The 24,173-nt window shown below is 41.3% G+C and overlaps 1 protein-coding gene, 1 long non-coding RNA gene and 1 other non-coding gene across 3 annotated transcripts in view; 2 read left to right on the forward strand and 1 right to left on the reverse strand.

The window, feature by feature from the left end:
• The window catches only part of LOC130455627 (uncharacterized), a 26,221-nt gene extending 14,084 nt beyond the window's left edge, over positions 1 to 12,137 (forward strand). Inside the window, exon 3 of the long non-coding RNA XR_008913707.1 lies at positions 11,294 to 12,137. This is a non-coding gene — a long non-coding RNA (uncharacterized LOC130455627). The remainder of the gene's footprint in view (positions 1 to 11,293) is intronic.
• Positions 1 to 23,933, reverse strand: part of SDR42E2 (short chain dehydrogenase/reductase family 42E, member 2) — a 26,869-nt gene extending 2,936 nt beyond the window's left edge. The window contains exons 1-10 of the mRNA XM_056806537.1: positions 23,040 to 23,933; positions 22,476 to 22,571; positions 21,145 to 21,202; positions 19,478 to 19,596; positions 15,177 to 15,252; positions 12,865 to 12,947; positions 12,114 to 12,251; positions 7,337 to 7,402; positions 4,894 to 4,957; positions 3,223 to 3,296 (exon numbers count right to left, since the gene is read on the reverse strand). Of these exons, the coding sequence (XP_056662515.1) occupies positions 3,223 to 3,296; positions 4,894 to 4,957; positions 7,337 to 7,402; positions 12,114 to 12,251; positions 12,865 to 12,947; positions 15,177 to 15,252; positions 19,478 to 19,596; positions 21,145 to 21,202; positions 22,476 to 22,571; positions 23,040 to 23,849 (1,584 nt within the window). The 5' untranslated portion in view covers positions 23,850 to 23,933. The remainder of the gene's footprint in view (positions 1 to 3,222; positions 3,297 to 4,893; positions 4,958 to 7,336; positions 7,403 to 12,113; positions 12,252 to 12,864; positions 12,948 to 15,176; positions 15,253 to 19,477; positions 19,597 to 21,144; positions 21,203 to 22,475; positions 22,572 to 23,039) is intronic.
• LOC130455673 (U6 spliceosomal RNA) lies at positions 4,291 to 4,397 on the forward strand. Its single transcript, XR_008913778.1, has one exon. It is a non-coding gene; the product is annotated as a U6 spliceosomal RNA (small nuclear RNA).
• Positions 23,934 to 24,173: the final 240 nt, after the last annotated feature.

Here is a 24,173-nt window from a genome sequence, read left to right on the forward strand (position 1 = left end):
TTTCTCCCTTCTCTCAAGTTCCTTAGCACTAATGGAATGCCTCAGATCCTAGCACATACTATTCTCCAGCTGTTATATGCAGCATAACCTTGTCCCTCCATCTATATTGTGTTCAGAGATTTTGCATTCTTTATATCTTCACACAGTGCTGGGTACATTAAAATATACTTGAAAATATGCTTGATTTTGTTAGGTGATATTGAAAATCCCTGGCAGAGGGATCAGGGACTAGGACAATCTGGGGGGTTTAGATTGCTCTATAAGCTTTGCTTTGCCTACTCTGTACAACCAACATAAAAGGGGCTTTTGAAAGATTACCTTCCCATGACATAAATCCAAACTTCCTCTCAGATAGGCAGGCAGCCAGACACAAATGTCTAAAGGGAGTGAGGAGCTCTGAGAGGTTGATGAATGTGCCAGAGCCTTCCCTGGAATATTGCCATAAAATTTCCCCTCTAGATCACCCTAGTGCAAATAATAATAATAAGGAAATAGGTCTTGATCAATGACACATGTAAAACCCAGTGGAATTGCTCATTGGCTACAGGAGGGGAGGGAAAGAACATGAATCATGTAACCATGGAAAAAAATTCAAAATTAAATAAATAAATAAATAAAATTTCCCCCTCTGATTAAAAGTACTCCTTACCCAGATTGCTACAATTATATAGAACTGATTTTTCTTAAGGACTCTTCTCTTTGTTTGGAGCTGGTCTGGTACTGATACCAGACTCTGGATTCAGGGAAGAACAGCATCAGGCCCACTTCTGACTCCTCATTTTCCTATTTCTCAGCTGGAAACTGATCATGATTTTACCTGTCTTTTACTTGTCAGTCAACCAATAGACATTCTTAGTCTGCTATACTTGGTGATATAGGGAAACAAAGGAACATAAGAAATGGCTCCTACCTTCATGGAACTGAAACTGGATTCTCTGAATCATGCCTCTGGATTCATTCATTCTCTTGGTATCCCAGTGATGGCCAAGGAGACCTCTACACCATTTTCCCTTGTATCATCTAAATTAGCCTTCTTAACACCCCCCCCTCCTCCAGTTTGCTAGGGCCCTGACCTCCAGAACATGTTCCAGAAACTAGGTTATTCATTGACCCTCTAGGACGCGTCTGGCTTCTAGATGCAAAGGTATGAAAGGCTTGCAAATACACTACATTCATATGTGCTATCCCTCCTAAGAGTCTTCTTTTGGATGGAAGTAATCGATATTCCTAGTCCTGTCAGCAGAGGACACCCATGCTCCAGCACAGAATCCCACACCTTCCCTGAAGGAGTAAAGAATCCCAGGATGATTGATTTAGACCTTGAAGAATGCAACTTCTTCATTTTTCAAATGAAGAAACCGAGGCCCACAGAGGTTATTTGCTCAAGATCATTCAAGTATTAAGTGGAAGAGCCAAAATTTGAACTCAGATGGAATTGGCTGCCTTGGTAGATAATGGGCTCCCTGTCACAGACATTCTTTTTCCTTTCTTTCCTTATGAGTTAGACTAGATGTCAAATCATGTTTCTCCCAATTCCAGAATTCTGATTACTCTGACATCAGTTTCAGCACTGGGATGCTGAATAATGATCATTTAAAAAATCCCTCACTGTTCTCTAGCCTTCCTCCCAGCCCATCTAAGAGTGTGACTGGGACAAGGATCTGCATATTGTAGGTCACCTACTGTTTGTCCAACATCATGCTAAACATTGTGGGAGACACAAGGAACACATATTGAACAAGGTAGATGTCTAAGGTCCCTTCAGGCTCCAAATTCATGATCATATGACACATTGCTGCCAATGTGATTTTCCTTAAGTAGAGATCTGACCCTGTCTACCTCCTACTCAGTTAACTCCAGGGGACTCTAGCACCTCTAGGATGAAATATAAACTCTTCCTGTTAGCTTTTAAAAGATTTTTACCGCCCTGTCCAGATCTATATTTCCAAGCTTTTTGGACATTATTCTTCCACTCTGCAATCCATCCAAACTCTCCTTCTCTCTATTCCTAACACATGAGATGGCACTCCATTTCCCATCTCTCTGTCTCTTCTTTTTCACTGGCCATCTTTTACATGTGGACAAGGAATCTACTCCTCTATTTCATAGAATTTCTCTCTTCCTTAAAGATGCTGCTTAAGAACCATTTTCTGTTTCAAGCTTTTCCTGGTTTTCCCCCTCTCCCAACTGTGAATTCCCCCTCTCCAGAAGCACTCTGTAGTTAGCTACTCTGTATTTCTTTGTATTTACTCTTCTAGTCTACAGCATATATTTATGTATATATGTATTTGTTGTCTTCTCTTCCCTCCAGCTTTCAAATATAAAATCTTTGCTAGTAGGTTTCATTCTTTGTCTTTGTAACTCAAAAACCTAGATCATTGCCTGACACATAGTAGGCACTTGTTTGTTGTCTGAAGCATTAAGACCTCAGTCTTTGAAATCAAGGCACTAATGCTCAAGCTGAGGTGAGGCTGATACATAGGAAATAATTAGGAAATCAGTGCTAGAGTATAACAAGCACTAAAGTGAGGGCTGCTGCCGACCCAATAAGTGTTATTGGAGCTCAAAAGACAGAGCAGTCACTATGGGCTAGTGTGGTTTAGGAAGGCTTCATTGAGGAGCTGAAGATTACATCTTTGTCATTTGGCCAAAATCAAGTATAATGTGTGTAGTGTAATGGGTGGGTAGGATTTGTATTGGAGGGAAGAACGACTCGAGCTAAGAGTAGACAGGTTTGGCTGGAGATAAGGTAGGACAGAGTGGGAGGCCCTTGCTAAAGGATCAGCTAGTTTGTGAACTGTTTCCTACACTGTCAGACATGGCTGAGTTACTGGTGAATTTTGTTGAACTGCTCTCTTTGCTCTTTCCTTCTTTAGTCTTTGTTTCGATGCATGGCTCATTAAATAGGGGAGTAGGAAGGAATATACTCCGAAATGAACAAGGAGTAAAAACCAAAGACATCAATGAAGACGAAATGAAATTTAAAGAATAAGACTAACCAACCTACACAAGGAACAATTAGAAGAGATGCCAACCCCACTCTCCTTGGTGTAATTATGACCCTGAGCTGACACTGTCTCAGACAATGCACCCAGGAGCCCCCCCAGGAAGAGGGCTTGGGGACGAAGGTCTGAGGAGTACAGGAGAGGAGAGCAGAGGGTAGGGAAGGGAAGAAAGGGAGATCAGGAACCAGGAGCTTCAAGACAAGTTCAGCTTTGTTACCTCACTTCGGGTCAGCAGAGGTGGGAAATCACAGATGGGTTTCAGGGCCAGGTGGAGATATTCCATTCCTGAAGCTGTGCAGGAGACATAAGGGACAGGAGGTGATTAAACATCACAACTGGGCATGCTATGCTTTAAGAAAGGCCGATATTTATGAAACAGATCAACTGAAGTCATTCCTTGCTTTAGAAAACACTCCTTCCTTTTATGAAAGAATATTCCAGAGGGTCCCTTTAAAAGAGAGTTCTCATTGTGCATTTATTTATTTATTAAATCCTTACCTTCCATCTTAGAATTAATATTGTGTATTGGTTCCAAGACAGAAGAGTGGTAAGGGCTAGGCAATGGGGGTTAAGTGACTTGCATAGGGTCACACAGCTAGGAAGTGTCTGAGGCTAGATTTGAACATAGGATCTCCTGTCTCTAGGCCTGGCTCTCAATTAACTGAGCCACCCACCTCCTAGTACATTTAAAATAGGAAATGAGATTTTTAAAAATTTATATTATAAATGTTTATTACAAATATAAATATGATAATATATAATATAATAAATATGATAAATATACATATCTTTATACTAGAAATTTATATTATACATATAAAGCTGTCATCTTTATATTATAAATATATCATATTTATATCAGAAATTTATAAGTATATCATATTTATATTAGAAAGTTATATTATAAATATATTATTTATATTGTATGAATAAATATGTCATATTTATGTTATAAATAGAAATGCCATATTTACACAATAAACTTATTAGTAGAAATATTTTTATTTTGTTATTTAGCTATTTGATAGTACAGCTAAGTGAGACATATACCCATCTAAATTCATCTAAAAGGATGACCATAACCCCATCTAATCCTGATCTCTCTATAATCTCTTGTTTCTGCTGAATAAAGTTGCCTGACTTTTGGACCTGTAACAGTCCTGGGGGGTGGGGAAAGAAGGATGAGAGGCATGTGCTGGTGGAGAGGAGGGCAGAGATATAAGGAAGCTTCAAGTTGCCAGTTTCTTCCACAGTCATGTAGAAATCTCTCTTCACACTGTGGTTGGCTGTTTATATTGATAGCACATAGACAAAATTAGAATGAAATGGCAAAGATTAGCATGGCTTCTGATCAAGGACAACACACAAAGTCGTGGAGTGTCCCATATTTAAAAAAAATAAAATAACAATTAACCCCCACCATAAAAAAAAATAAAGTAGACCTCTAATTGGAAGCTTGGTCCAGAAGAAGAAATGAGAAAATGTACCTCTCTCCTTTCTTTGCAGAAGTGCATATATTGAACAGAATACTACATAGATTGTTCAATTTGATGTGATGGTTAGTTTTGCTAAATCTTTTTCTTTCTTTTTTATTCATTGTTACAGACAGCTTAGATTTGGCTTGCTGGATAATTTGGAAATGAAAGTGATATAAATGCAAAAGAGATCAATAAAAATTATTTTTACAAAAGAACTGTAGATGCAAATCTAAGAGAATGATAAAGACCTATATGGGAAGCACCCACAGTCTTAGATATGAGAATTAAAAATAAAAAATCATTATAAGGTTATCCAATCTTGTAGATCGGTTCCCTTCATTCTCATCATGCTAACCCATCTTTCCCCCTCCCCTTTTCTTCTTCCTTCCCACCCAGACTCTGTCATTTACCTGACAGGTAAGCCAAGGAAGTAGGAATCTGGATCCATGGCCGGCTGTATCCCATCTTATCAAACTGTAGGGAAATGGGAAAGAGGCAAAGTGAGCTCAGGGCCTTGCAGAGCTTAGGAGCAGAAGTAGCTTTAGGGGTGGTGACAGTCAAAGCCCAGATCCTCCTCCTTCTTTCTCCCTTCTCCATGCTACTTAAAGGACATTTCCTGCACTTCCAACCATTCTGTTTCTTTTTTAAAAAAATTATTTTTATTATCATGCAAAACACACTTCCATATTGGTAACTGTTGTAAGAGCAAACTTATACATAACCAATACTCCACTCCCACCCCCCCAAATACACTGAATGAAAGAGGACTCCAACAACTCTTTCTCTGGAGGTGGATACATTCCTCATTGTAAATCTTTCAGGATTGTCCTTGTTGAGTGTAGCCAAATTTTCAGTTTACCACTTTACAATATTGCTGTTACTATGTACAATATTCTTTCAGTTCTGCTTATTTCACTCTGCATCCATTCCTGCTGATCTTTCCAGCTTTTTCTGAAATCATCCTGCTTATCATTTCTTATAGCACAATAATATTCCATCACCAATATGTACCACAATTCTTTCAGCCATTCCCAATTGATGGACATCCACTCAATTTCCAATTCTTTGCGACTACAAAAAGAACTGCTATAATGATGTAACCATAATGGAAAGTAATTTGGAATTTTGCTTCCAAAGTTACTAAGCTATGCATACCCTTTGACCTAGTGATTCCACTATTAGGGTCATACCTCAGAGATCATAGACAGAGGAAAAGGACATAAAGATACAATAATATTTATAGCAGCTCTTTTTTGGTGACAGAATTAGAAACTCTGTCTGTGTGTGTGTGTCTGTCATTTTGGAAATGGAATACAAGAATACAAATACAATACAAATTAAGGTATATGAATGTGATGGCATATTATGGGATAGACTCAGAGAAAACTGAGAATACTTACATGAATTGATGCAGAGTGAAATGAGTGGAAACAGGAGAATAATTTATACAATAACATCAATATTGTAAAGACAAATGACTTTGAAAGATTTAAGAATTTTGAATAACCAACCATGATTCCAGAGGACTCATGATGCAACATGCTACCCCTTCCTGATAGAGAAGATTGAGACACACATTTTTTTAGGATATGTCCAGTGTGAGGACTTTGCTTTGTTTCACTTTACCACCTTATTTATTTGTTTCAAGAGTTTTGTTTTTCTTTCTTTTTCAATGGAGAGGGAAAGGTGGGATTGGGAAAAGGCAGGTAAATTGGAAAAAAATAAGTAGATTTAATTAAAAAAATATAGGACATGTTCCAGATCCTGGACTCCCTGAGTTTCCCCTAGTTTAAAGCCCTGTGGCCATCCGGGAAGTCTTAATACTAAGGTACTGAGCACATATTTTGGTCTAGGAAGGGCAAATAGAAATTTATTTCCGTAAAATAATCAGAATCTTCTAGAACTGGTTTGGATCATAATGACTGTGAGAAGTTAATAAATCTTAGAATCATAGATGTAGAACCAGAAGAGGGCTTAAAACTTGCTAATCCAATCTTATCATTGTATAGTTGAGGTAGTATCAGATGTGGGATACGAACCCAGGTCCTAACTCTAGACCCAATGTCCTTTTCATTGGTCAGCATTGTGTCCCATGGATCATGGTGCTGCTCATGATATGAAGTCTTTATTTTTGTGATAATTTTGTGATTATGAAATGCTTTACTACTTTGGGGGACTTTTGTGGAGGCATGGTAACATAATTGGGAGAAAAATATAATTTCTAAAGTTGGGTGTGAACATCTGTTTTCCACATGGCTTCTGTTTTTGGCTTATAGTGGCACTGGAACATGTAGAAAAAAACAGATAAATTGGAGTTCAGGGTTGGGAAGAGAAGAGATATATGTTTGAATAAATCAAGGAAGTCTTCTTTAGGTTCTTAATTTTACATAAAAAGATCACATTCTACTTCTGGGTCAGTTTCTTCTTGGGGAGATGCTAGATAGATGCAGGTTGAAAAACAGATTCCTGTGGGTTGTAGTTAAACACTTTTCTGTTGATGTTGTTGTTTTTGTTGTTGTTGTTTTAGGACTACTGGGGATCACCTAGTAATTTAGCCCCAATGTCAATATAAGCCCAAGGGATGGGGGTTGGAATATTTAATTCCCACACCCTAGGGCAGTGATAACAAACCTTTTAGAGATTAAGTACCCAAACTGCACCCTCACACCACAAGTGAGCCGCCCCCTTACCCCAGACAGGGGAGGGAGGAAGCTGCTAGGCTTCCTCCCATTGGGCTGCTGGGAAGAGGGGCAGGTGATGAGAGAAATGTTCTCCAGAGTGGTGGAGAGGCATGTGTACCATAGGTTCTCCAATACAGCCCTAGGGTGTCTATGGGCATATTATGGTACCTACCAGAGGGGACATCCACTCAAAGAGGTTGACACTCTCACCATCATTGATGTAGTATGCTTGGCCACTCTGAGGGAGAAGTAGAAGAGAGACCAGTAAGAAACACACTATGACATCAGCTCCATTTTCAATTCACGTGAGCTAATTCAAACACCCAACTAGACTTGTTCTGAGTCAGGTGTTTTATCTTTAGCAGCTCACTGAATATACTGGAAATGAATAATACTATTTCAAGTCAGGGTGATGAAAGAAATGCTCTTTTGAATTTTGTAGGAAAGCTATTACCTTAGTTCAGGCTGTCACCACTTCTCTTTTAGATGATAGCAATGGCATTCCCCAGTGGTCTCCTTGCCTCAAGTCCTTCCCCACCCCAGCTCATCCCTCACAAAATGATTGTCTTTAAGGGCATATGTTACACACCACTCCTTTACTCAACTCCAGGAGTTCCCTCTTCCCTCTTATTTTTGTTGCTGTTCAGGCAAGTTTGACTCTTTGTGACCCTGGGTACCACAGCACACCAATGGGGTTTTATTGGCAAAAGATACTGGAATGGTTTGCCATTTATTTCTTAAATGGTTGCCCAGGGTCACATAGCTAATAAGTGCTCAGTCCAGATTTGAACTCAGGTCTTCCTGATTCCAGGCCCAGTGCTCTATCCACTGACCCACCTAGTTGCCCATCTAGGATCGAATATAAAGTCCTCTGATTAGATTTAAAAACCCTTCCTAACTTGATCTCAATCTATCTTTCAGTCTTAATGCTTATGACCTACCTCTTACACTATTGAATCTCACCCAACTGGTGTTCTTTCTCTCAAACATGGAGTTCCATCTGCCATCCCTTTGCTTTTACACCAGCCATTAGGGAATGTACTCCCTTCCTCACTTCTTCCTCCTTGAATTTGAAGCTTAAGTATCATTGTAAAATGGAGATTTGAACCCTAGACTTCAATCCCCAGAAGTCCTTGGTACTTCCCAGAATTTCCTATAATCTCACTTGAGTCTCCATGTGGGTAAGATCACAAGGAGTATTTAACTCCGTAAATAGGCAGCAACACTTATTTCGCCCTCTTCCATTGCAATGATGTAGTGAGTAAGCTAAGCACAGGGGTTTTGAATGGGCTAATCAGCCCTAGTCATGTGGTTTATTATTTTGTATCCTTGATTTCTAATAATCCTTAATAAACCTTATAAAATATAATATTTCTATTACTAGAGACTAAATTTAATTTTTACATCATCTACATTTCCTGATTCCTCACCTCTGTGCTAACAGCAAGCAAATGCCCTTCCTCCCTTCCTTGTACACCTTGTATTTATTCTCTTTATTCTTATTCCATAGAATGCTGTCTACATGAACCCTTTCCTAACCCTTTTAATTCTAGGACCTTCTTGGTTTGTCCTGAATAGAGGTTTCTTTGTGTATATTTGACTGTGTGTTGTCTCTCCCTGTAAAATTTGAGCTCCTTTTGGACAAGGACTATCTTTTGCCTCTTTTTGTATCCTCAGTACTTAGAACAGAGTCTGGTACTTAGTAGGTGCTTAATGCTTATCAATTAATTGATTATATCTAAGGATTTTTTCCTCTTCCCCCATAGTTAAAGTAATCATAGGAAGCAAAGAATAAGTAACGGAGATAATGAGTTAATATAAATGTGTTATCAAGTTATCAAGTTGCTTTCCTGGTTCCCCCTGTAACTCTTCTACCATGGGAGAAAATGGCCATGCCTCTTAAGGCCAGTAAAAGGCTGAGTTGTCAGCTCTGTAGCCATTACTTTCCAAGAGAGAGAAATAGAAAAGGAATCAGACTCTGAAAAGGAAATTACTCTTGGGATGGCGATTTCTTTCCCTCCTACCTCTACCCGTACCCCCCGAGAATTTCACTGCAGACATACACAGATACAGAGATTGGTCACTGGAGGGAGAAAGTAGTTTCTAGGAGTTTGACCTCTGACAGCAGAAAAGGGAGCTGGCTGTAGAACAAGGACTGACAACTGAATGATGCATTTTAGAGAGAAGTGGACCCTGGAACCCTAGCAAGCCACCTGTCCAGCAGAGATTTTGTGTCTAGGGCAGAACTATGTGAGGCAAACTTATGGAGAGGAAGGACATGAAAGCCTGTGGAACCAGAGTCCTGAGATGCTTAGATCATGTATTCCTTCCTAATGTACCACATTTCTGTTCTATTTTAGTTGTGCCCATCTTTTTCACCTATGTTGTGTATATTTGTGGGAGAGTATACTCCAGCTTTAGGGGAGGAATGTGACTTCTTGCTGTTGAGTTGTTTTAGTTGGGTCTGACCCTTTGTGACCACTCAGGGTTTTCTTTCTTTGGAACATTTTATTTATTTAATCAGTTAATTTAGAATATTTTTCCATGGTTACAAGAATCATGTTCTTTCCCTCCCCTCCTCCCAAACCCCTCGTGAAGTCGATGTGCAATTCCCTTGTGGGGTTTTCTTACCGAAGATACTGGAGTGGTTTGCCATTTTTTTCCAGCTTATTTTACAAATGAGAAAACTTAGGAAAACAATTAAGTGATTTGCCCAGGTTTATACAGCTAGTGTCCTAGGCTGAATTTGAACTCTATCTACTGTGCTATCTCCATACATATACATATATCTATATCCACATCCATTTCCATATCCAAATCCATATCTGTCTATGTCTACATCCACACTTACATATATGTATATGGCTCTCTACATCTATACCTACAGCCACATCTATATCATCTATGCCTTTTTCTTTCTATGTACCTGTCTCCTTTTCTTTTTTCATTATTTGCATTTGTATCTTCAGTGCTTAATCTAGTGCCTGGAACAGAATAGATGCTTACTAAATGTTTGCTCATCAATTGGTTGGTTGATTGAATTGAGAATTGTTCTGCCTTTCTGGGTGATGTGGAACAGTTTTTTTAGTATGTGATTCCTCTTTTAATTTCTCTCTCTGCTTTGTGTGGAGGATGTATGAAAGACTCAGGGTCAAAGCTTTTGTATTCAATAAAACTCAGCAACCAAGTTTATATAACTTATGACTAAATAAGGGCTCATCCCTATCTTCTCTCTGGCCCGATTCTATTGATTTAGTTGTTGTAGTGGAAAGAGTACTGCATAGAAAATTGGGAGAGCTGCATTCTAGACCTGGTTCGCCATTAATCAGCTTTCTAATCTTTGGGGCATCTTAGTTTCTTTGTCTGTAAAACTGGCATACTGATGGGTAAGAACTCACTATATCTAGCAGACCCCAGACCTCTCCACTTCCACTTGGCCATGTTTCACCTTGGCCATCTTTCTGCCACACTCCTCATGCCCTTCCACTCTTGCTCTGAAAACAGGTAGTTATATCAACATTTCCATCATTTCAGGAAATGTCAGTCCGGTGTCTTATGGCTCTGCTCAAAATTCCTGTGATTTTCCTGGACCCAAACATCCTTGCACTAGCTACCATGTCTTCTATGTGTTAGCTCTTCCCATTAGAACCTAAGGTCCTTGAGGACAGGGACTGTCTTTGCCTTGTATTTGTGTGTACTTAGCTTTGGCTCACAGTAAGTACTTAATAAATGCTTTCTTATTCATTCATTCAGGGGTGGGGAGAGATTAGATAAGTTCATTTCCAAGGTTCCCTCCAGTTCTAACATTTTGTCATTGTATCGAGCGAAGGTGCTCTAAATTCATTGTTCTTGTTGTTCAGTCATTTCTGACTCTGTGACCCCATTTTGGGTTTTCTTAGCAAAGATACTGGAGTAGTTTGCCATTTCCTTCTCCAGCTTATTTTACAGATGAGGAAACTGGGGCAAATAGTTAAATGACTTGGCTAGGGTCACATAGCTACTAAGTGTCCAAAGCTGGATTCCATCTTAGGTTTTCCTGACTCTATGCCTGGCACTCTTATCTACTGTGCCATCTAGCTGCCCTAAAAATCACTGATGACCTCCTAATCCCTCTCTCTTTTCCTTTCAGGCACAACTGAAGTCAATGAATGGATCAAGATATTTATTAAGCATCTATTATGTGGTAGGCAATATACGAGGAACTGGGAATACAAGTAGAAGAAATAAAATTATTTTAACTTATAAAGAACTTATGCTTTTTTGTAATAAAATATTTATGATGCCATTATGCAGTTTTATCGATATGGATTTCAATATTTTTCTAATGAATCACTTGAATAATATTCTGAAGTTACTGAGAAAATGTGTATTTCTATTAAATACTTAAGTAGCTATAATATCCTGCTGGCCCCCAGACAAACCTTCCACTCCAACCCAACACGTTTATTAACTGTTGTTTGAATGAGCTTTCTACTGAAGGAGCTTAAATTCTGATGCAAAGGGGAAGGAAGGGGACTAAGCATTTATCAAACATCTAATAATATGTGCCTGACACTGTGCTAAAGGGCTTTACAAATGTCACCCTGTTTCATCCTCACAACAATCTTGTGAAGTACTGTTATTATCCCCTATTGTACAGGTATAGGACATATTAAAATACTTATAATGTAAGTCTAAACTTAATAAATGCACACACAAGCACACAAGTATATTTACACACAAAGTATATAAGGTACTATGGGAGAGAAGAGACTAATAGTTGGGAATGAAACAGGAAGGTGGTGTCTGAACTGCATCTTGAAGGATGAGGCAAAGGGGAGATGGGAGTGCCATTTCCTTCATGAATCTTTACCTGACAGCATCCTCCTTTCCATAGCTGATAGGGGTTTCTCCTTTCTCAGGTATGTAGCCACCCAGAGACATAGCAGAGGAAGGGATCAAGAACTTACTGCAATGTAATTTTTATTTGCGGTGAGTGCCTCTGCAGCCAGAAGGTGTGCCTGGACCAAGTTCTGTACATGGACCCAGTTCATCCGTGTTCTGGGATCCCCAAATTTGAAGGTGAATAGTCTCTTCCTGATACTGCTCTGGGAGTGAGAGGGGAAAGCACAGATTTGACTTCTGAAATGTTTGGGCAGCTAGGAATAGGAGAGGTAGAGAACTCTCAGGTCTTGCTGATGGAATTATTCCCTCTCCTTCTCCAGTTACAGGTTGCTGTCTTGTTCTCCAATAAGACATTTTTCTTTCTCTCATACCTGGAACTCCTCTCATCCCCTCTGACTTTTGACTTCACGATTCAGCTAAAATCACACCTTCTTCAAGAAGTCTCTCTCAATTCATCTTAATGTTAATGTCTTTCCTCTGGGATCACCTCCAGTTTATCCCTTGTCTATCTTGTTCGTATATGTTTGTAGGTTGTTTCCTCCATTATATTGTGAGTTCCTTAGGGGTATGGACTGGTTTTGGCTTTTCAAAAAATTAAATTAAGGGGAAAGGACCTGTTTGTACAAAAATATTTATAACTGCTCTTTTTGTGGCAGCAAAGAATTGGAAATTAAAGAGATGTCTATCCACTGGGGAATGATTGACAAGTTGTTTATGTGTGCTTACTGATAGTTGAATTTTATTGATTTGAACAAAATTCTTGATGTAGAGTTTGCCTTCTGACTCCATTGTAGCTGCTAGGACAAGAGTACTTACCGCCACTCTAGGAAGGTGCCTTTGCTCTTCTGGTCCATAGATGCCTGGGGGGCGAAGAACACATGTTCGAAAGGTCCCTCCTCCTAGGATACAGAGAGGAGGGTGTTCAGATGGCCTCCAGATTGAGGAATGGCTATTCAAGATCACATTGGGAAAGGGCTGATCAAAACATCCCATTTAAAGATTTGCGTACTGACCAAGTCCGTCATATCCAGACTATCTGTGTTTAGTCCTGGATGGAAATGAGTTGTAAAAGGGTGGCATGTTTTGGTCTACATAGTATAATGCACCAAGGAGTATGAATGACTCTGCCTCGCTCCTCCATTTGAGAATGTTGGGGATGGGGAAGGAGGTGGCCATTTGGATTCCCATTGTTCCTTGAATAGTCATGGCCAGTAGGGTAAGGTGATAAAGCAAATGTTTACAAAGGAGGTTCAAGGTTATGGGCTTTGCTTCTGGGTACCTTCATTATAGGCATAGGTAGTACTCCTGTACCCCAAACCATCTGTCTTACACATGTATGCTATTTGTCACAAGGGAGTGCAAATTTATCTTTACAACAAAAGACATGACTCTTAAGTGTACATCTTTACATCTGGTGATGAGTTAGCACTCCCATCTTCACTCAAAAAGGATTGGATTCTTCTTAAATACTGTTTTACTTATAGCATATTGATAGAAAGGAAAATATTTTAGAGCTTAATGAAAATCACTGTGGATCTACTTCTAATATTCTCCCACCACACTGGAGCTGAATCTACTCATGTGAATTATCAACAAATTGAATTTTGGAGCTGGAAGGGACCCTGGAGATCATGTAGTCCAACCATAGTCCCCACTACTCCCTGCCACTTTTACAGATGAGAAAAATAAAGACCAGGCAGAGGAAGTCACTTATTTAAGGTCTCACAGTGGATTAATGACCAAGCCTGGGAAAATTCTTGTCCTAGGATGATAAGTGTTCACAAGCAATCAAGGAAGATTTCCTAGAGTCCCAAGTGTCAATTCGGCCGGGAAAGGCCAAGCTTTGATAGATGCTGTGCCTTCTGGGAAAGGTCAGAGGTAGAAACTATCCTGGGTGACCCCTAGGAGCTGCATCCCTGGTTAGCGATTAGGTAAAGAGAGTCCTTTCTGTAAATGGCCCATGTCTAATTTTAAACTCTCGGTCACCTGGGCACGGGGATTAGGTTGCAGTTTATATTCATTGTCAAGGAGCATGCTGCCCAGGTAAGCAGACAGCCTGGTAGCGTATACATGACTCCCCTTAACATGGAAAACTCAGGGGATGCTCTGATAAATAATTCTAAGCAGGAGGATCAGGTGTCTGCTGCAGAAACTACTGGACTGAAGAGGGAGGTATGAGCCAAAAGCCACATTTGCTTGGGCAGGAAAGCAACCCTACATATGCAAAGTTAGATTTTAAAAACGAGATTTGGGACACAGTGTGGAAAAATACCCTGGCATCTGGAAAAGGAGTCAACATTCCTTCTTTGTTTCATTGGGAAGTAAAGTTGGAATTCCCTGAGTCTGGTGTCACCCTTGAAATTTTTTATTTCTCTTTCATAAGAATTGTGGTTTGGAAGAGGGGAAAATAGAAACAATTGCCTACTACATTATACACAACACGACAATATTCAGTGTCCCAGCAAATATTCTGACTGATTTTCTTTTGGTGAATGGTGGGGTTAAAGTCAGGATATATCATTTAGAGCCAAAAATCAGCCTCAAAACAATCTATTTCTGGACAATACAATTTAGGAAGGGGGGCATTGATAGACTGGAGAGTGTCCAAAGGGCAAAAAGGATGGTCCTTGAAAACAATCTGTCTGAGGATCATTTGAGAAGTACTGGGAATATTAAGCTGAGAGATGACTCAGAGGGGACATAGTAGCTGTCAGGTGGATGGGACGTTAGATTTATTTTGCTTGGACCCAGAAAGCAGAATGAAAGTCAGTGGGTAGAAACTACAAAGAGCCAAATTTAGGTTTGAAAAAATGAAGAACTTTTTAACAATTAAAGGTATGGAATGGACCTCCTTATGAGTTGGCAAGACTCTTCAAGCAAAACATGGACAAGTCCTTTTCTTCGTGTTAGCATAGGGATTCTTTTCTTTTTTTGTGGGGGAGGTACATGGTTTGGACTAGATGAACCTGGGGTTCACTTCCAGTGTTTAAATTCTGTGATCAGTTTAAAACAAACCAAGAACATTTTTGAGGCAGCAAAGTTCACCTCTCCCCCCATCCCCCACGCCCAGTTTTCTGGTGCCTTCCTTTCTCTGACTCCACATAGATACTGCCTTGTCACCATCATACCAGGTAGTGGGGTTCCATTGGATGTGAGGATCAGCTGGTCTGCAATGGCTTTGGTCCGTGAGTAGTAGTCAATATGCTGAAGCAGGAAGAAAAGAGCCACAGGGAAGGTCATCAACCAGGGCTGCTGTTTCCATCATTTTTTTTACCAGTCACTACATCTATTGTTTACTTACTAGGAATGCTCTTTTGAGGAATCTCTGATGAAGAGATGAAACCTCCCTGGGATGCAACTGAATAATCTACTCCCTTTCCTACACTATGTTCTTATTTTCAAACATGCCATTTGGGGGCATCCCTTTTGAATAAACTATTTGAGGACTTCTGCCCACCTTCCCAACCTGTCTAGGCTAAGCTGGGGAGCTGTCTTGTGTAGAACCAGGGGCATGGATGAAATGATCCTTTGGATCCTCAATGAATCACATGTATATAATAATTTACAGTTTATAAAATTATTTTGGTTCTTGCCTTCTCAATTCTATCAAGCTGCTTTAGGTGCTATTCTGGGCTAAGTTAGGAGAACCGATGAACTTCCCCTTTCTGCTTTCCTAATAGTTTACTTTTAAATAGCATTTTACAGATCACAATGAGATTTATTTATAGTGATCTTGTGAGGTAGCTAGGACAAATGATAATATCCTTATTTAGTTGATGAAGAAATTGAGGATAAGAGGTTAAACTAAATAGTCAATAAGAAGGAACTTGGATTTCCTATCTCCAAATATAACATTGATGCTCAATTCCGTTAAGAAAATATAGTAAGTGCCCACTATAAGCAAGTAATTATGGGTAGAAAGTAAAAAACAAAGCTGTTTTTTCCCTTCCAAAAGGATGCAACACATACATCAGTAAATATAATATAATTTGGGGTGCTGGAAAGGACTAACTTCTAAGGGGATCAGGAAAGACTTCACAATTTAGGTACTACATGAGCTGAGCCTTAAGGGAAGAAAAGGATTCTGAGAAGCAGAAATGAAGAGGGAGTGCATTTTAGAAAGGGGCTACTTTGTACATGGTAGCAGGAGAAGGAATGTGAGTTGTCATTTTATCTGGGACAAAGATGAGACTGTGGAAAGGTGAACTGGAGCTGGATTAGGAAGGGCCTTAAATGCCAGGTTGACTAATTTGCATTTTTTGCTACAGACAATTTTTCAATCAGGAGACTAATTAATCAATTAATTAAGTGAATATTTATTAAGCACTTACCATATTCCAGCCACAGAAAATTCTTTGAATTCTTTGAATAGTGGTGTGACATGGTCACTTCTGTGCTTTAAGAAAGCTACTTTTGAAAAAAAGAAGAAAGCTACTTTTGATTTATAGCTGCACTTTTTGTAGTGACAAAAAAATTGGAAAATGAGGGGGTGTCTCTCAATTGGGGATTGACTGTACAAATTGTGGTATATGATGGTGATGGAATATGATTGTGTTATAAGGAACGATGAACTTGAGGATTTCAGAGAGAACTGGAAAGACTTACATGAACTGATGCAGAGTGAAATAAGCAGAACCAGGAGAACATTGTATACAGTAACTGAAACATTGTGGGATGATCAGATATAATAGATTTTGCTACTAAAAGCAATGCAATGATCCATGACAAATCTGAGGGACTAATGAGAAAGAATGCCATCCACATCTAGAAAAAGAAATGTGGGAGTAGAAATCCAGAAGAAAACATATGATTTATCACTTATTTATGTGGATTTATGATTTGGGGTTTTGGTTTTAAAAGATTACTCTATTACGAAAATGAATAATAAGTAAATAGATTATGAGTGATAATATATGTATAACTCAGAATTGCTTGTCAGCTCTGGGAGCGGGGAGGAAAGAGAGGAGAGAAACAAGAAGAATTATGTAACCATGGAAAAAAAATAAAAAAGCACAACAGAAGGCTACTTCTGTACTTTTGTGGATGAAGGATTAGAAAGGAAGACACTAGAAGCCAGAAGAAATTTAGGAGACTAATTTAGGCAACAGGCTGAAGAGGGCCTGAATCAGAATAGTGACCATTTGCATGAAGAGAAAGGGAAGTATTTTTTGAGAGGTGTTGAGATAGAATTAATAGGAAGAGTAGGGGGAAGCTGGGTGGCAGCTGGGTGGTTCAGTGGATTGAGAGGCCTAGAGATGGGAGGTCCTGGGTTCAAATCTGGCCTCAGACACTTCCCAGCTATGTGACCCTGGGCAGGTCACTTGACCCCCATTGCCTAGCCCTTAACCACTCTTCTGCCTTGGAGCCAATACACAGTATTGATTCTAAGATGGAAGGTAAGAGTTTTATTTAAAAAAAAAAAAAGAATTAATAGGATCTGGCAACTGGTATTGCGTATGGGAGTGAGAGAGAGAAGAGATGAGGAGAGGAGAAAGAGAATGTTCCATTATAGGTTCATGGTTAAATCTCTTAAGTGGAGACAAAACTCAGTATAAAAGGATAGACAACAAATAAACAAGATTTAAAGACAGCAGGAACTCCTGAGGGTGAGCAAAATCAGTTTGCCAGAAGAGGAAGAGGATGAAGTAGAGAGGGGATGAATCTGACGGGTCGACAGGTCCCATTATAGCAATAAATTCACCCAGCTAGGAGCTCCTGAAGTGGGCCAGTAAGCCAGATAAGCTTTCAACTGCTCACGAATATATACAAGTTAGAGTACTTAGTACAAGGATATTTTCCCCTTGCCATTGGCTGGCAGCTAGCCTAGTAAGAGTCTGATTCACATTCCCAAAATTCCTGGCTTTCCACTGTCCATGATCCTCCTTGTAGCTGGGAAAAATTAAACTTCCATTGGCCCCCTTGCCAATAAAGGGTCACAATCATATGTAATGTGAGATTCCAGAGTTATAGGTCAGCGTCTGGGGTAGCAGGAGTAACCTGGTTCTGCTTCCTTTTGAGTTTCCCTGAATGCAGCTTCGGAGTTTTAAGAATAAATTTCTCTGTTGCTGTAAAAAGGCTCTGTGCCTCAGAGATCTAGTCCCTACATTCCCATACAGAGATAGATCCTATACCAGAGTACTGTCTTCATCATTTAATTAAGTGAATATTTATAAAGCACCTACTATATTCCAGACACTGTCCTCGGCACCAGGGATACAAAGAAAAATCAATCAATAAACATTTATTAAGCACTTACTGTGTGCCAGGCACTGTGCTAAGTGCTAGGGATAGAAAAGAGACAAAAGATAGTCCCTTGGGGCAGCTAGAATTAACAGGATTTGGTAACTGATATTGTATGTGGGGGTGAGGGAGGGAAGAAATGAAGGGAGAAAAGGAGGAGAGGAGAAAGAATATTCCATTATAGATTCAAAGCTAAATCTCTTAAGTGTGGTTCATATCTGGAGATAAATAGAGAATATAAAGTGATTGGAGCGGGGACTAAAGAGGAAACAATGTACATAGATACAAACCTATCCTGTAGATGTAGTTGTGTAGACACTTGTATCTAGGCACCAAACATATACAAAGCAGATACAAGATAACCTGGGAGGAGATGATGCTAGCAGTGGCTGGGGGTTGTGATGGTGGAAAGGGGTCTGGAGAGGCAAGGGAGGGGATCAGGGAAAGGAAAAAGATGCTACTTGAGCCAAGTTCGGGAGGAAATGAGGGGGCAGATCTGAGTGGGGAAGAGTATTCCAGGCAGAGAAAACAGGCAGTACCAAGACATGAAGATGGAATGTGGTGTTGTCTTCATGTAGCAGCCAGAACGGTTGACAGCTGATTACAAAAAAGAGAGAGTGATATATAAGAGGGTTTGAAAAGTAGGACCGTGCTAGGCTATGAAAAGCTTTAAAGGCCAATCAGTCTATATTTTTATTTCAGAGATAAAAGGAAGTCTCTGGAATTTAGTGAGTTGGGAGTAGAGGGAGTGACAGTCATATTTGCCTTTTAGGAAAATCACTTTAAGATGACACTTTCTATACTTTGGAGACCGTCTCATAATTGTTGTTGTTTCAGTCGTGTATGACTCTTTGTGACCTCATTTGGGGTTTTCTTGGCAGAGACACTGGAGTGGTTTACCATTTCCTTCTCCAGCTCATTTTACAGATGAGGAAACTGAGGCAAACAGGATTAAGTGACTTGCCCAGGATCACACACCTAGTGTTTTAAGGCCAGATTTAAACTCAGGTTTTCCTGACTCTAGACCTGGTGGCACACTACTTTGCACCACTTAGGTGGCCCTACCAGTTGTAAACAGTGGTACAGGGGTAAGGGTGTAGACAAAGGAAAGAAATTTGCATGATTTCAAATAGGATAGTGGGATTACCCCTTCCCCCACCTAGTCCTCATATCACAAGGAACCTGGTACCTTCTCAAGTGGAAAATATGGCACGGAGTCTTCATCACCTTGCTCGATAGGCTTTCCCCCAAACGCAACATTGACAGTGCTGGTGTAGACGAGTCTGGGAATTTGTCGTTTGATGCAGACTATTGACACGAACACATACATACAAAACACAAGTGTATATACACAGACATATACATATGCAAAAACACACATATACACATGTAGAAACAAACACACACACACAGAAGGCCTGGTGTGAGTAAGGGGATGGCTGGGAAGGTATCTGAGGGAAGCAACATCCCCTAAGAAGATATCACCTCTTCCTTGCTCTTTTGGACACAGCCAGAGTTTTGGGTCTCTTCAGACACAAAAGGTTGACTTGGAGCACTGATAAAACTGGGATCCTCTGGGGGGCAGCTGGGTGGCTCAAGTGGATTGAGAGTCAGGCCCAGAGACGGGAGGTCCTGGGTTCAAATGTGGCCTCAGACACTTCCCAGCTGTGTGACCCTGGGCAAGTCACTTAACCCCCATCACCTAGCCCTTACCACTCTTCTGTATAGGAACCAATTCACAGTATTGATTCTAAGATGGAAGGTAAGGGTTTAAAAAACCCCCCAAAACTGGGATCCTCTGGGAGAGGCTCGCTGTGCTCAGGAGGTGATGCATAACTGAGGGCACACCTTGCCCTTGTGAACCATTGTTCTTTGGGTATTTGATGACTCCAAATCATTTTATGGTTGAATCTGTGTTTGTAGCAGTAAAAGTTAGAGTAACTAACTTTTAGTTACTAACTGTGTAGTAATCTACACAGGGTAGGTTGGAGAATGCTTTGCAGGATAGCCTTAGAGACAGGGTTTTCAGGAGTAACAATAATATGGAGCATTTATACAATGCTTTAAGTTTGGAAAATGGCTTGCAAATAACATTGCATTTGTTCCTCACAACTCTGCTGTTATGATGCCCATTTTGCAGATATGGAAAAAAAGCTAAAAAAAGTTTAAATGACTTGCCTAGAGTCACAGGTTTTAGGGCAGGATTTGAACACAGGTCTTGCTGATTCCAAGTCCAGGGCTCTAACTACTGGAAAACACTCCAGATATCAAGAAATTAATCGCAGAGGCTCACAGGCCAGAATATTGAGGAGGAGCCGTGCTAATGAACTCTTTGATCTGGTTAATAATAATAATAACATTTTCAGTAGCTTCAATTCCTCCCATTCCTGGCATTCAGCCTCTACCTTTTGTGCTAGAAACATTTGAAAATGGTTTTAATCTGAGGATGAGTGAATATCCCTGGAGTCCCATAACCATCTCTTCTCTTCTCCCCACCATACTTCCCCTCTCTCCACCACCTCTGCATTTAAGGCTATAGCCATGCCTCAAACTGGCCAATCCTCAGCAGGCCTGGTTTGTAGTGTGAGAAAGAGGGAAATGTTTCAGTTTAGGCCACACACAGATAGATGAATAGGGGAGCCCTGACCGCCCACTCTCTGGAAGGTGGGTCAGGCTCCTCCCAAGTCTAGGGAAACTTTGGCTGCAGAAGGATTCCTCTGGATGCCCATTTGGGATTTGTGGTCAGCACACAGTTCCTCCAAAAGAGAAGAGAGGAGAGGAAAGTCTAGGTCACAGCACAGCAGAATCTTGCAGATTCAGGCCACAGCACTAGGGAGTAGGCAGCTGAGTTCCTACCGTCAATCACTACTTTGGTTCCGCCAATGTTTACAGATTCAATCTGTTCTTTTTGCAGCTACAAGAAGAAGATGGTAGGAAAGTTGCTGAGTCTCCCCCGTACATGCTGTCTGCTGAGGCAACAGATTCTACTCTAGCAAGGTTAGGTGTGTGTGTGTGTGTGTGTGTGTGTGTGTGTAAAATTGGGAAAACACTGACAAAAAGACCCCTGATCCATCAGTTGGGGATTGGACAAGGAAAAGTAAGAATTGGAGACATGGGACTTTTTCTTTAGGGTCTGATTGATTCCCAACCAGGTGGCTTCTTCTTCGACTCAGTCTTAGGGCCTCTCATTCACCCCAGTTTAGGGCACTGAAGGGGGTGAGATACAAGGGCAGGGAGGGAGGGACTCACTGGCTGGGTGAGTGCAGATAGCATTGTCTCAAAATAGTCTCCGAGAATTGGAAATTGGTCCCCTTGAAAAAGAAAATAAACCCCATGACCTGTGATGCATATGAGTCACTATGAGATACCCTTAGCCAAGGATTGAAATCTTGGCTTCTTACCCCTACCTAGAAGCTCTGGGTATCTCTGACCATCCAAATACATATTTCTACCCTTCTCTCTTGTGTCTCCATCCTGGTTTTGCTTCCATCTTCTTGTGACCCACATATGTGTACATTAGAGATAGAGAGACAGAGACAAATAGAGGAACAAGGAGGGAAAACAAGAGAGGAATGAGAGAGAGAAAGCAAGGGAGATGGAGAGAGAAAGGGGGGAGAGAAATAAGAGAATAAAATAGAGGAATGAGAAAAGTGAGAAATGAGAGAAAGAATGAGAGGAGAGAGAAAGAGAGAGAGAGAGAGAGAGAGAGAGAGAGAGAGAGAGAGAGAGAGAGAGTGAGAGAGAGAGGGAGAGGGAGAGAAGGAGTGAGGGAGAGAGAAGGAGAGATAGGGAGAGGGAGAGGGAGAGAGCACATATGGAAAGCTGGAGATAAATTAGACTGAAGGTCTGTGAGGTTCTTGTGTCATTCTTGCTTTTATATTCCTTGATGTTTACAAGAGTGTCTCAAATGCAGTAGGCACTTATTCAGCTGGGGATTCGGAGTGGGGGGCAGGGATTAGTCAGTTTTTTGTTAAAAGAATTATTCCCTCCTCAGAAAGACAGATACTTCACAGGAGTGAATTTTTTCCCTTAAATTTCTGTTCTCACTTCCCCCAAACCAACAACTACAAAGGGAGAAGAAAGTCCTTCATCACCTCTTGTCAGTTATGGTGTCTGTACCCTTTGTCTCTCTGACCACCATGAACCAGGTCCTAGGGGTAGGGAGGAAGAGTGGGGTTTGACCACACCTTTTCAGCACCTGACATTCCATAGGAAGCCACATGGAAAACACAGTCAACCCCTTCACAGGCTTGATACAGGACCTCCCCATCCCGGATGTCACCCTGGAAAACAGAGAGGGAGTAGAAGGGGGGGGGGCTGAAACACAGAGACAGTGAGAGGACCCCCGTCTTTCCTCAGTCCAAGTTTTTACCCTGAGATAGACAAAAAGCTTACTTCTTCAAGGAACATTGTCTTACTCAGTTATTAGGAGCCGGGCAAGAATGGTTTTTCAATACTATAACTGAGTCATCAGGAACCTTGCTCTCAGGGATGGAAAAGATTTATGAATGGCTCAATTATTATCCAGCTTCCCTTCCCTTCACACTTCACTCCTTCAAAGTCCCCCAACTTGGCATGCTTGGGCTGAGCAAAGTTTTCATAATTGGATTCCAGAGACAAAGATTCTCCATTCGACCAATCTCTTTCCCCAGCCCACAAAACAATAACAAAAGTTATTTTTGCCCCAAACAGAAGTGTAGTTGTCTGTCTATGTGGGCTTATCTTTTCTACAAGGGTAATCTCAACCATACCTGGATGAATGCCACTCCTTTGGGTAGCTCCCATTTAGGACGCTGGATGTCGAGCAAAACCACTGAGACCCCCCTCTGGACAAGGCTGGAACCCAGATTGAACCCAAAGTAGCCACCCCCTCCTGTCACTAAGGCCTTCTGGCTGGTGGGACGTGGGGGCTCTGCTTGCTCCTTGGGTTTATTGTTGGGAGCCTGGCTCTGAGGTACCTGGCTCTGCGGTGCTTTGCCCTGGGGTGCCTTACCCTGAGGTGCCTGGTTCTGCGGTGGTTGGCCCTGAGGTACCTGGCCTTGGGGTGCCTGACTCTGGGGTAGTTGGCTCTGAGGTACCTGGCCTTGGGGTGCCTGACTCTGGGGTGGTTGGCTCTGAGGTACCTGGCCTTGGGGTGCCTGGCTCTGGGGTGGTTGGCTCTGAGGTACCTGGCCTTGGGGTGCCTGGCTCTGGGGTGGTTGGCTCTGAGGTACCTGGCCTTGGGGTGCCTGGCTCTGGGGTGGTTGGCTCTGAGGTACCTGGCCTTGGGGTGCCTGGCTCTGGGGTGGTTGGCTCTGAGGTACCTGGACTTGGGGTACCTGACTCTGGGGTACTTGGCCCTGAGGTGCCTGGCCCTGGGGTGCCTGGCTCTGGGGTGCTTGACTCCGAAGTGCCTGACCCTGGGGTGCTGTCAAGCCACCAGCTTTGGGTTGAGCCATGTTGGGATGGGTAGCCCCTGGTCCTTCCTCTGCTTTGCAGGCCTGGCAGACAGGGCAACTCTTTTCCCCTAAGGTGGCAGCTCCGCAAGGATGTGAGGAAGGGCTTGTGGGGTTGGGTTTCATCTTCTAAAGTCCCATTTAGGTCACTGCTTCCTGGTACCTGTTGAACAAATTCCACAATAACAACAGCAAATGACTCCCTCCTCCCTTAAACCAAACAGCAATTTTTAAGAAAGAAACTTAGTTAACGGAACCATCGTTCTGTTCTGCAGATCACCATATATCCATATAGAACCACAGATCCCGGGTCTAAATTCATCCAAACCTGGGGTTTCAGAACCCCAGAGTTACTGGGCATGGCATAGGAGGGTGTGTAGGGGTGGAGATCCCCAATATTTCTAGCATAGTTTCTTGTACCTTGAGCCACATAGAGCCACCTCTCAGCTT

Source organism: Monodelphis domestica, chromosome 7 (genome assembly GCF_027887165.1).
Source record: "Monodelphis domestica isolate mMonDom1 chromosome 7, mMonDom1.pri, whole genome shotgun sequence".
Classification (NCBI taxonomy): Eukaryota; Metazoa; Chordata; class Mammalia; order Didelphimorphia; family Didelphidae; genus Monodelphis; species Monodelphis domestica.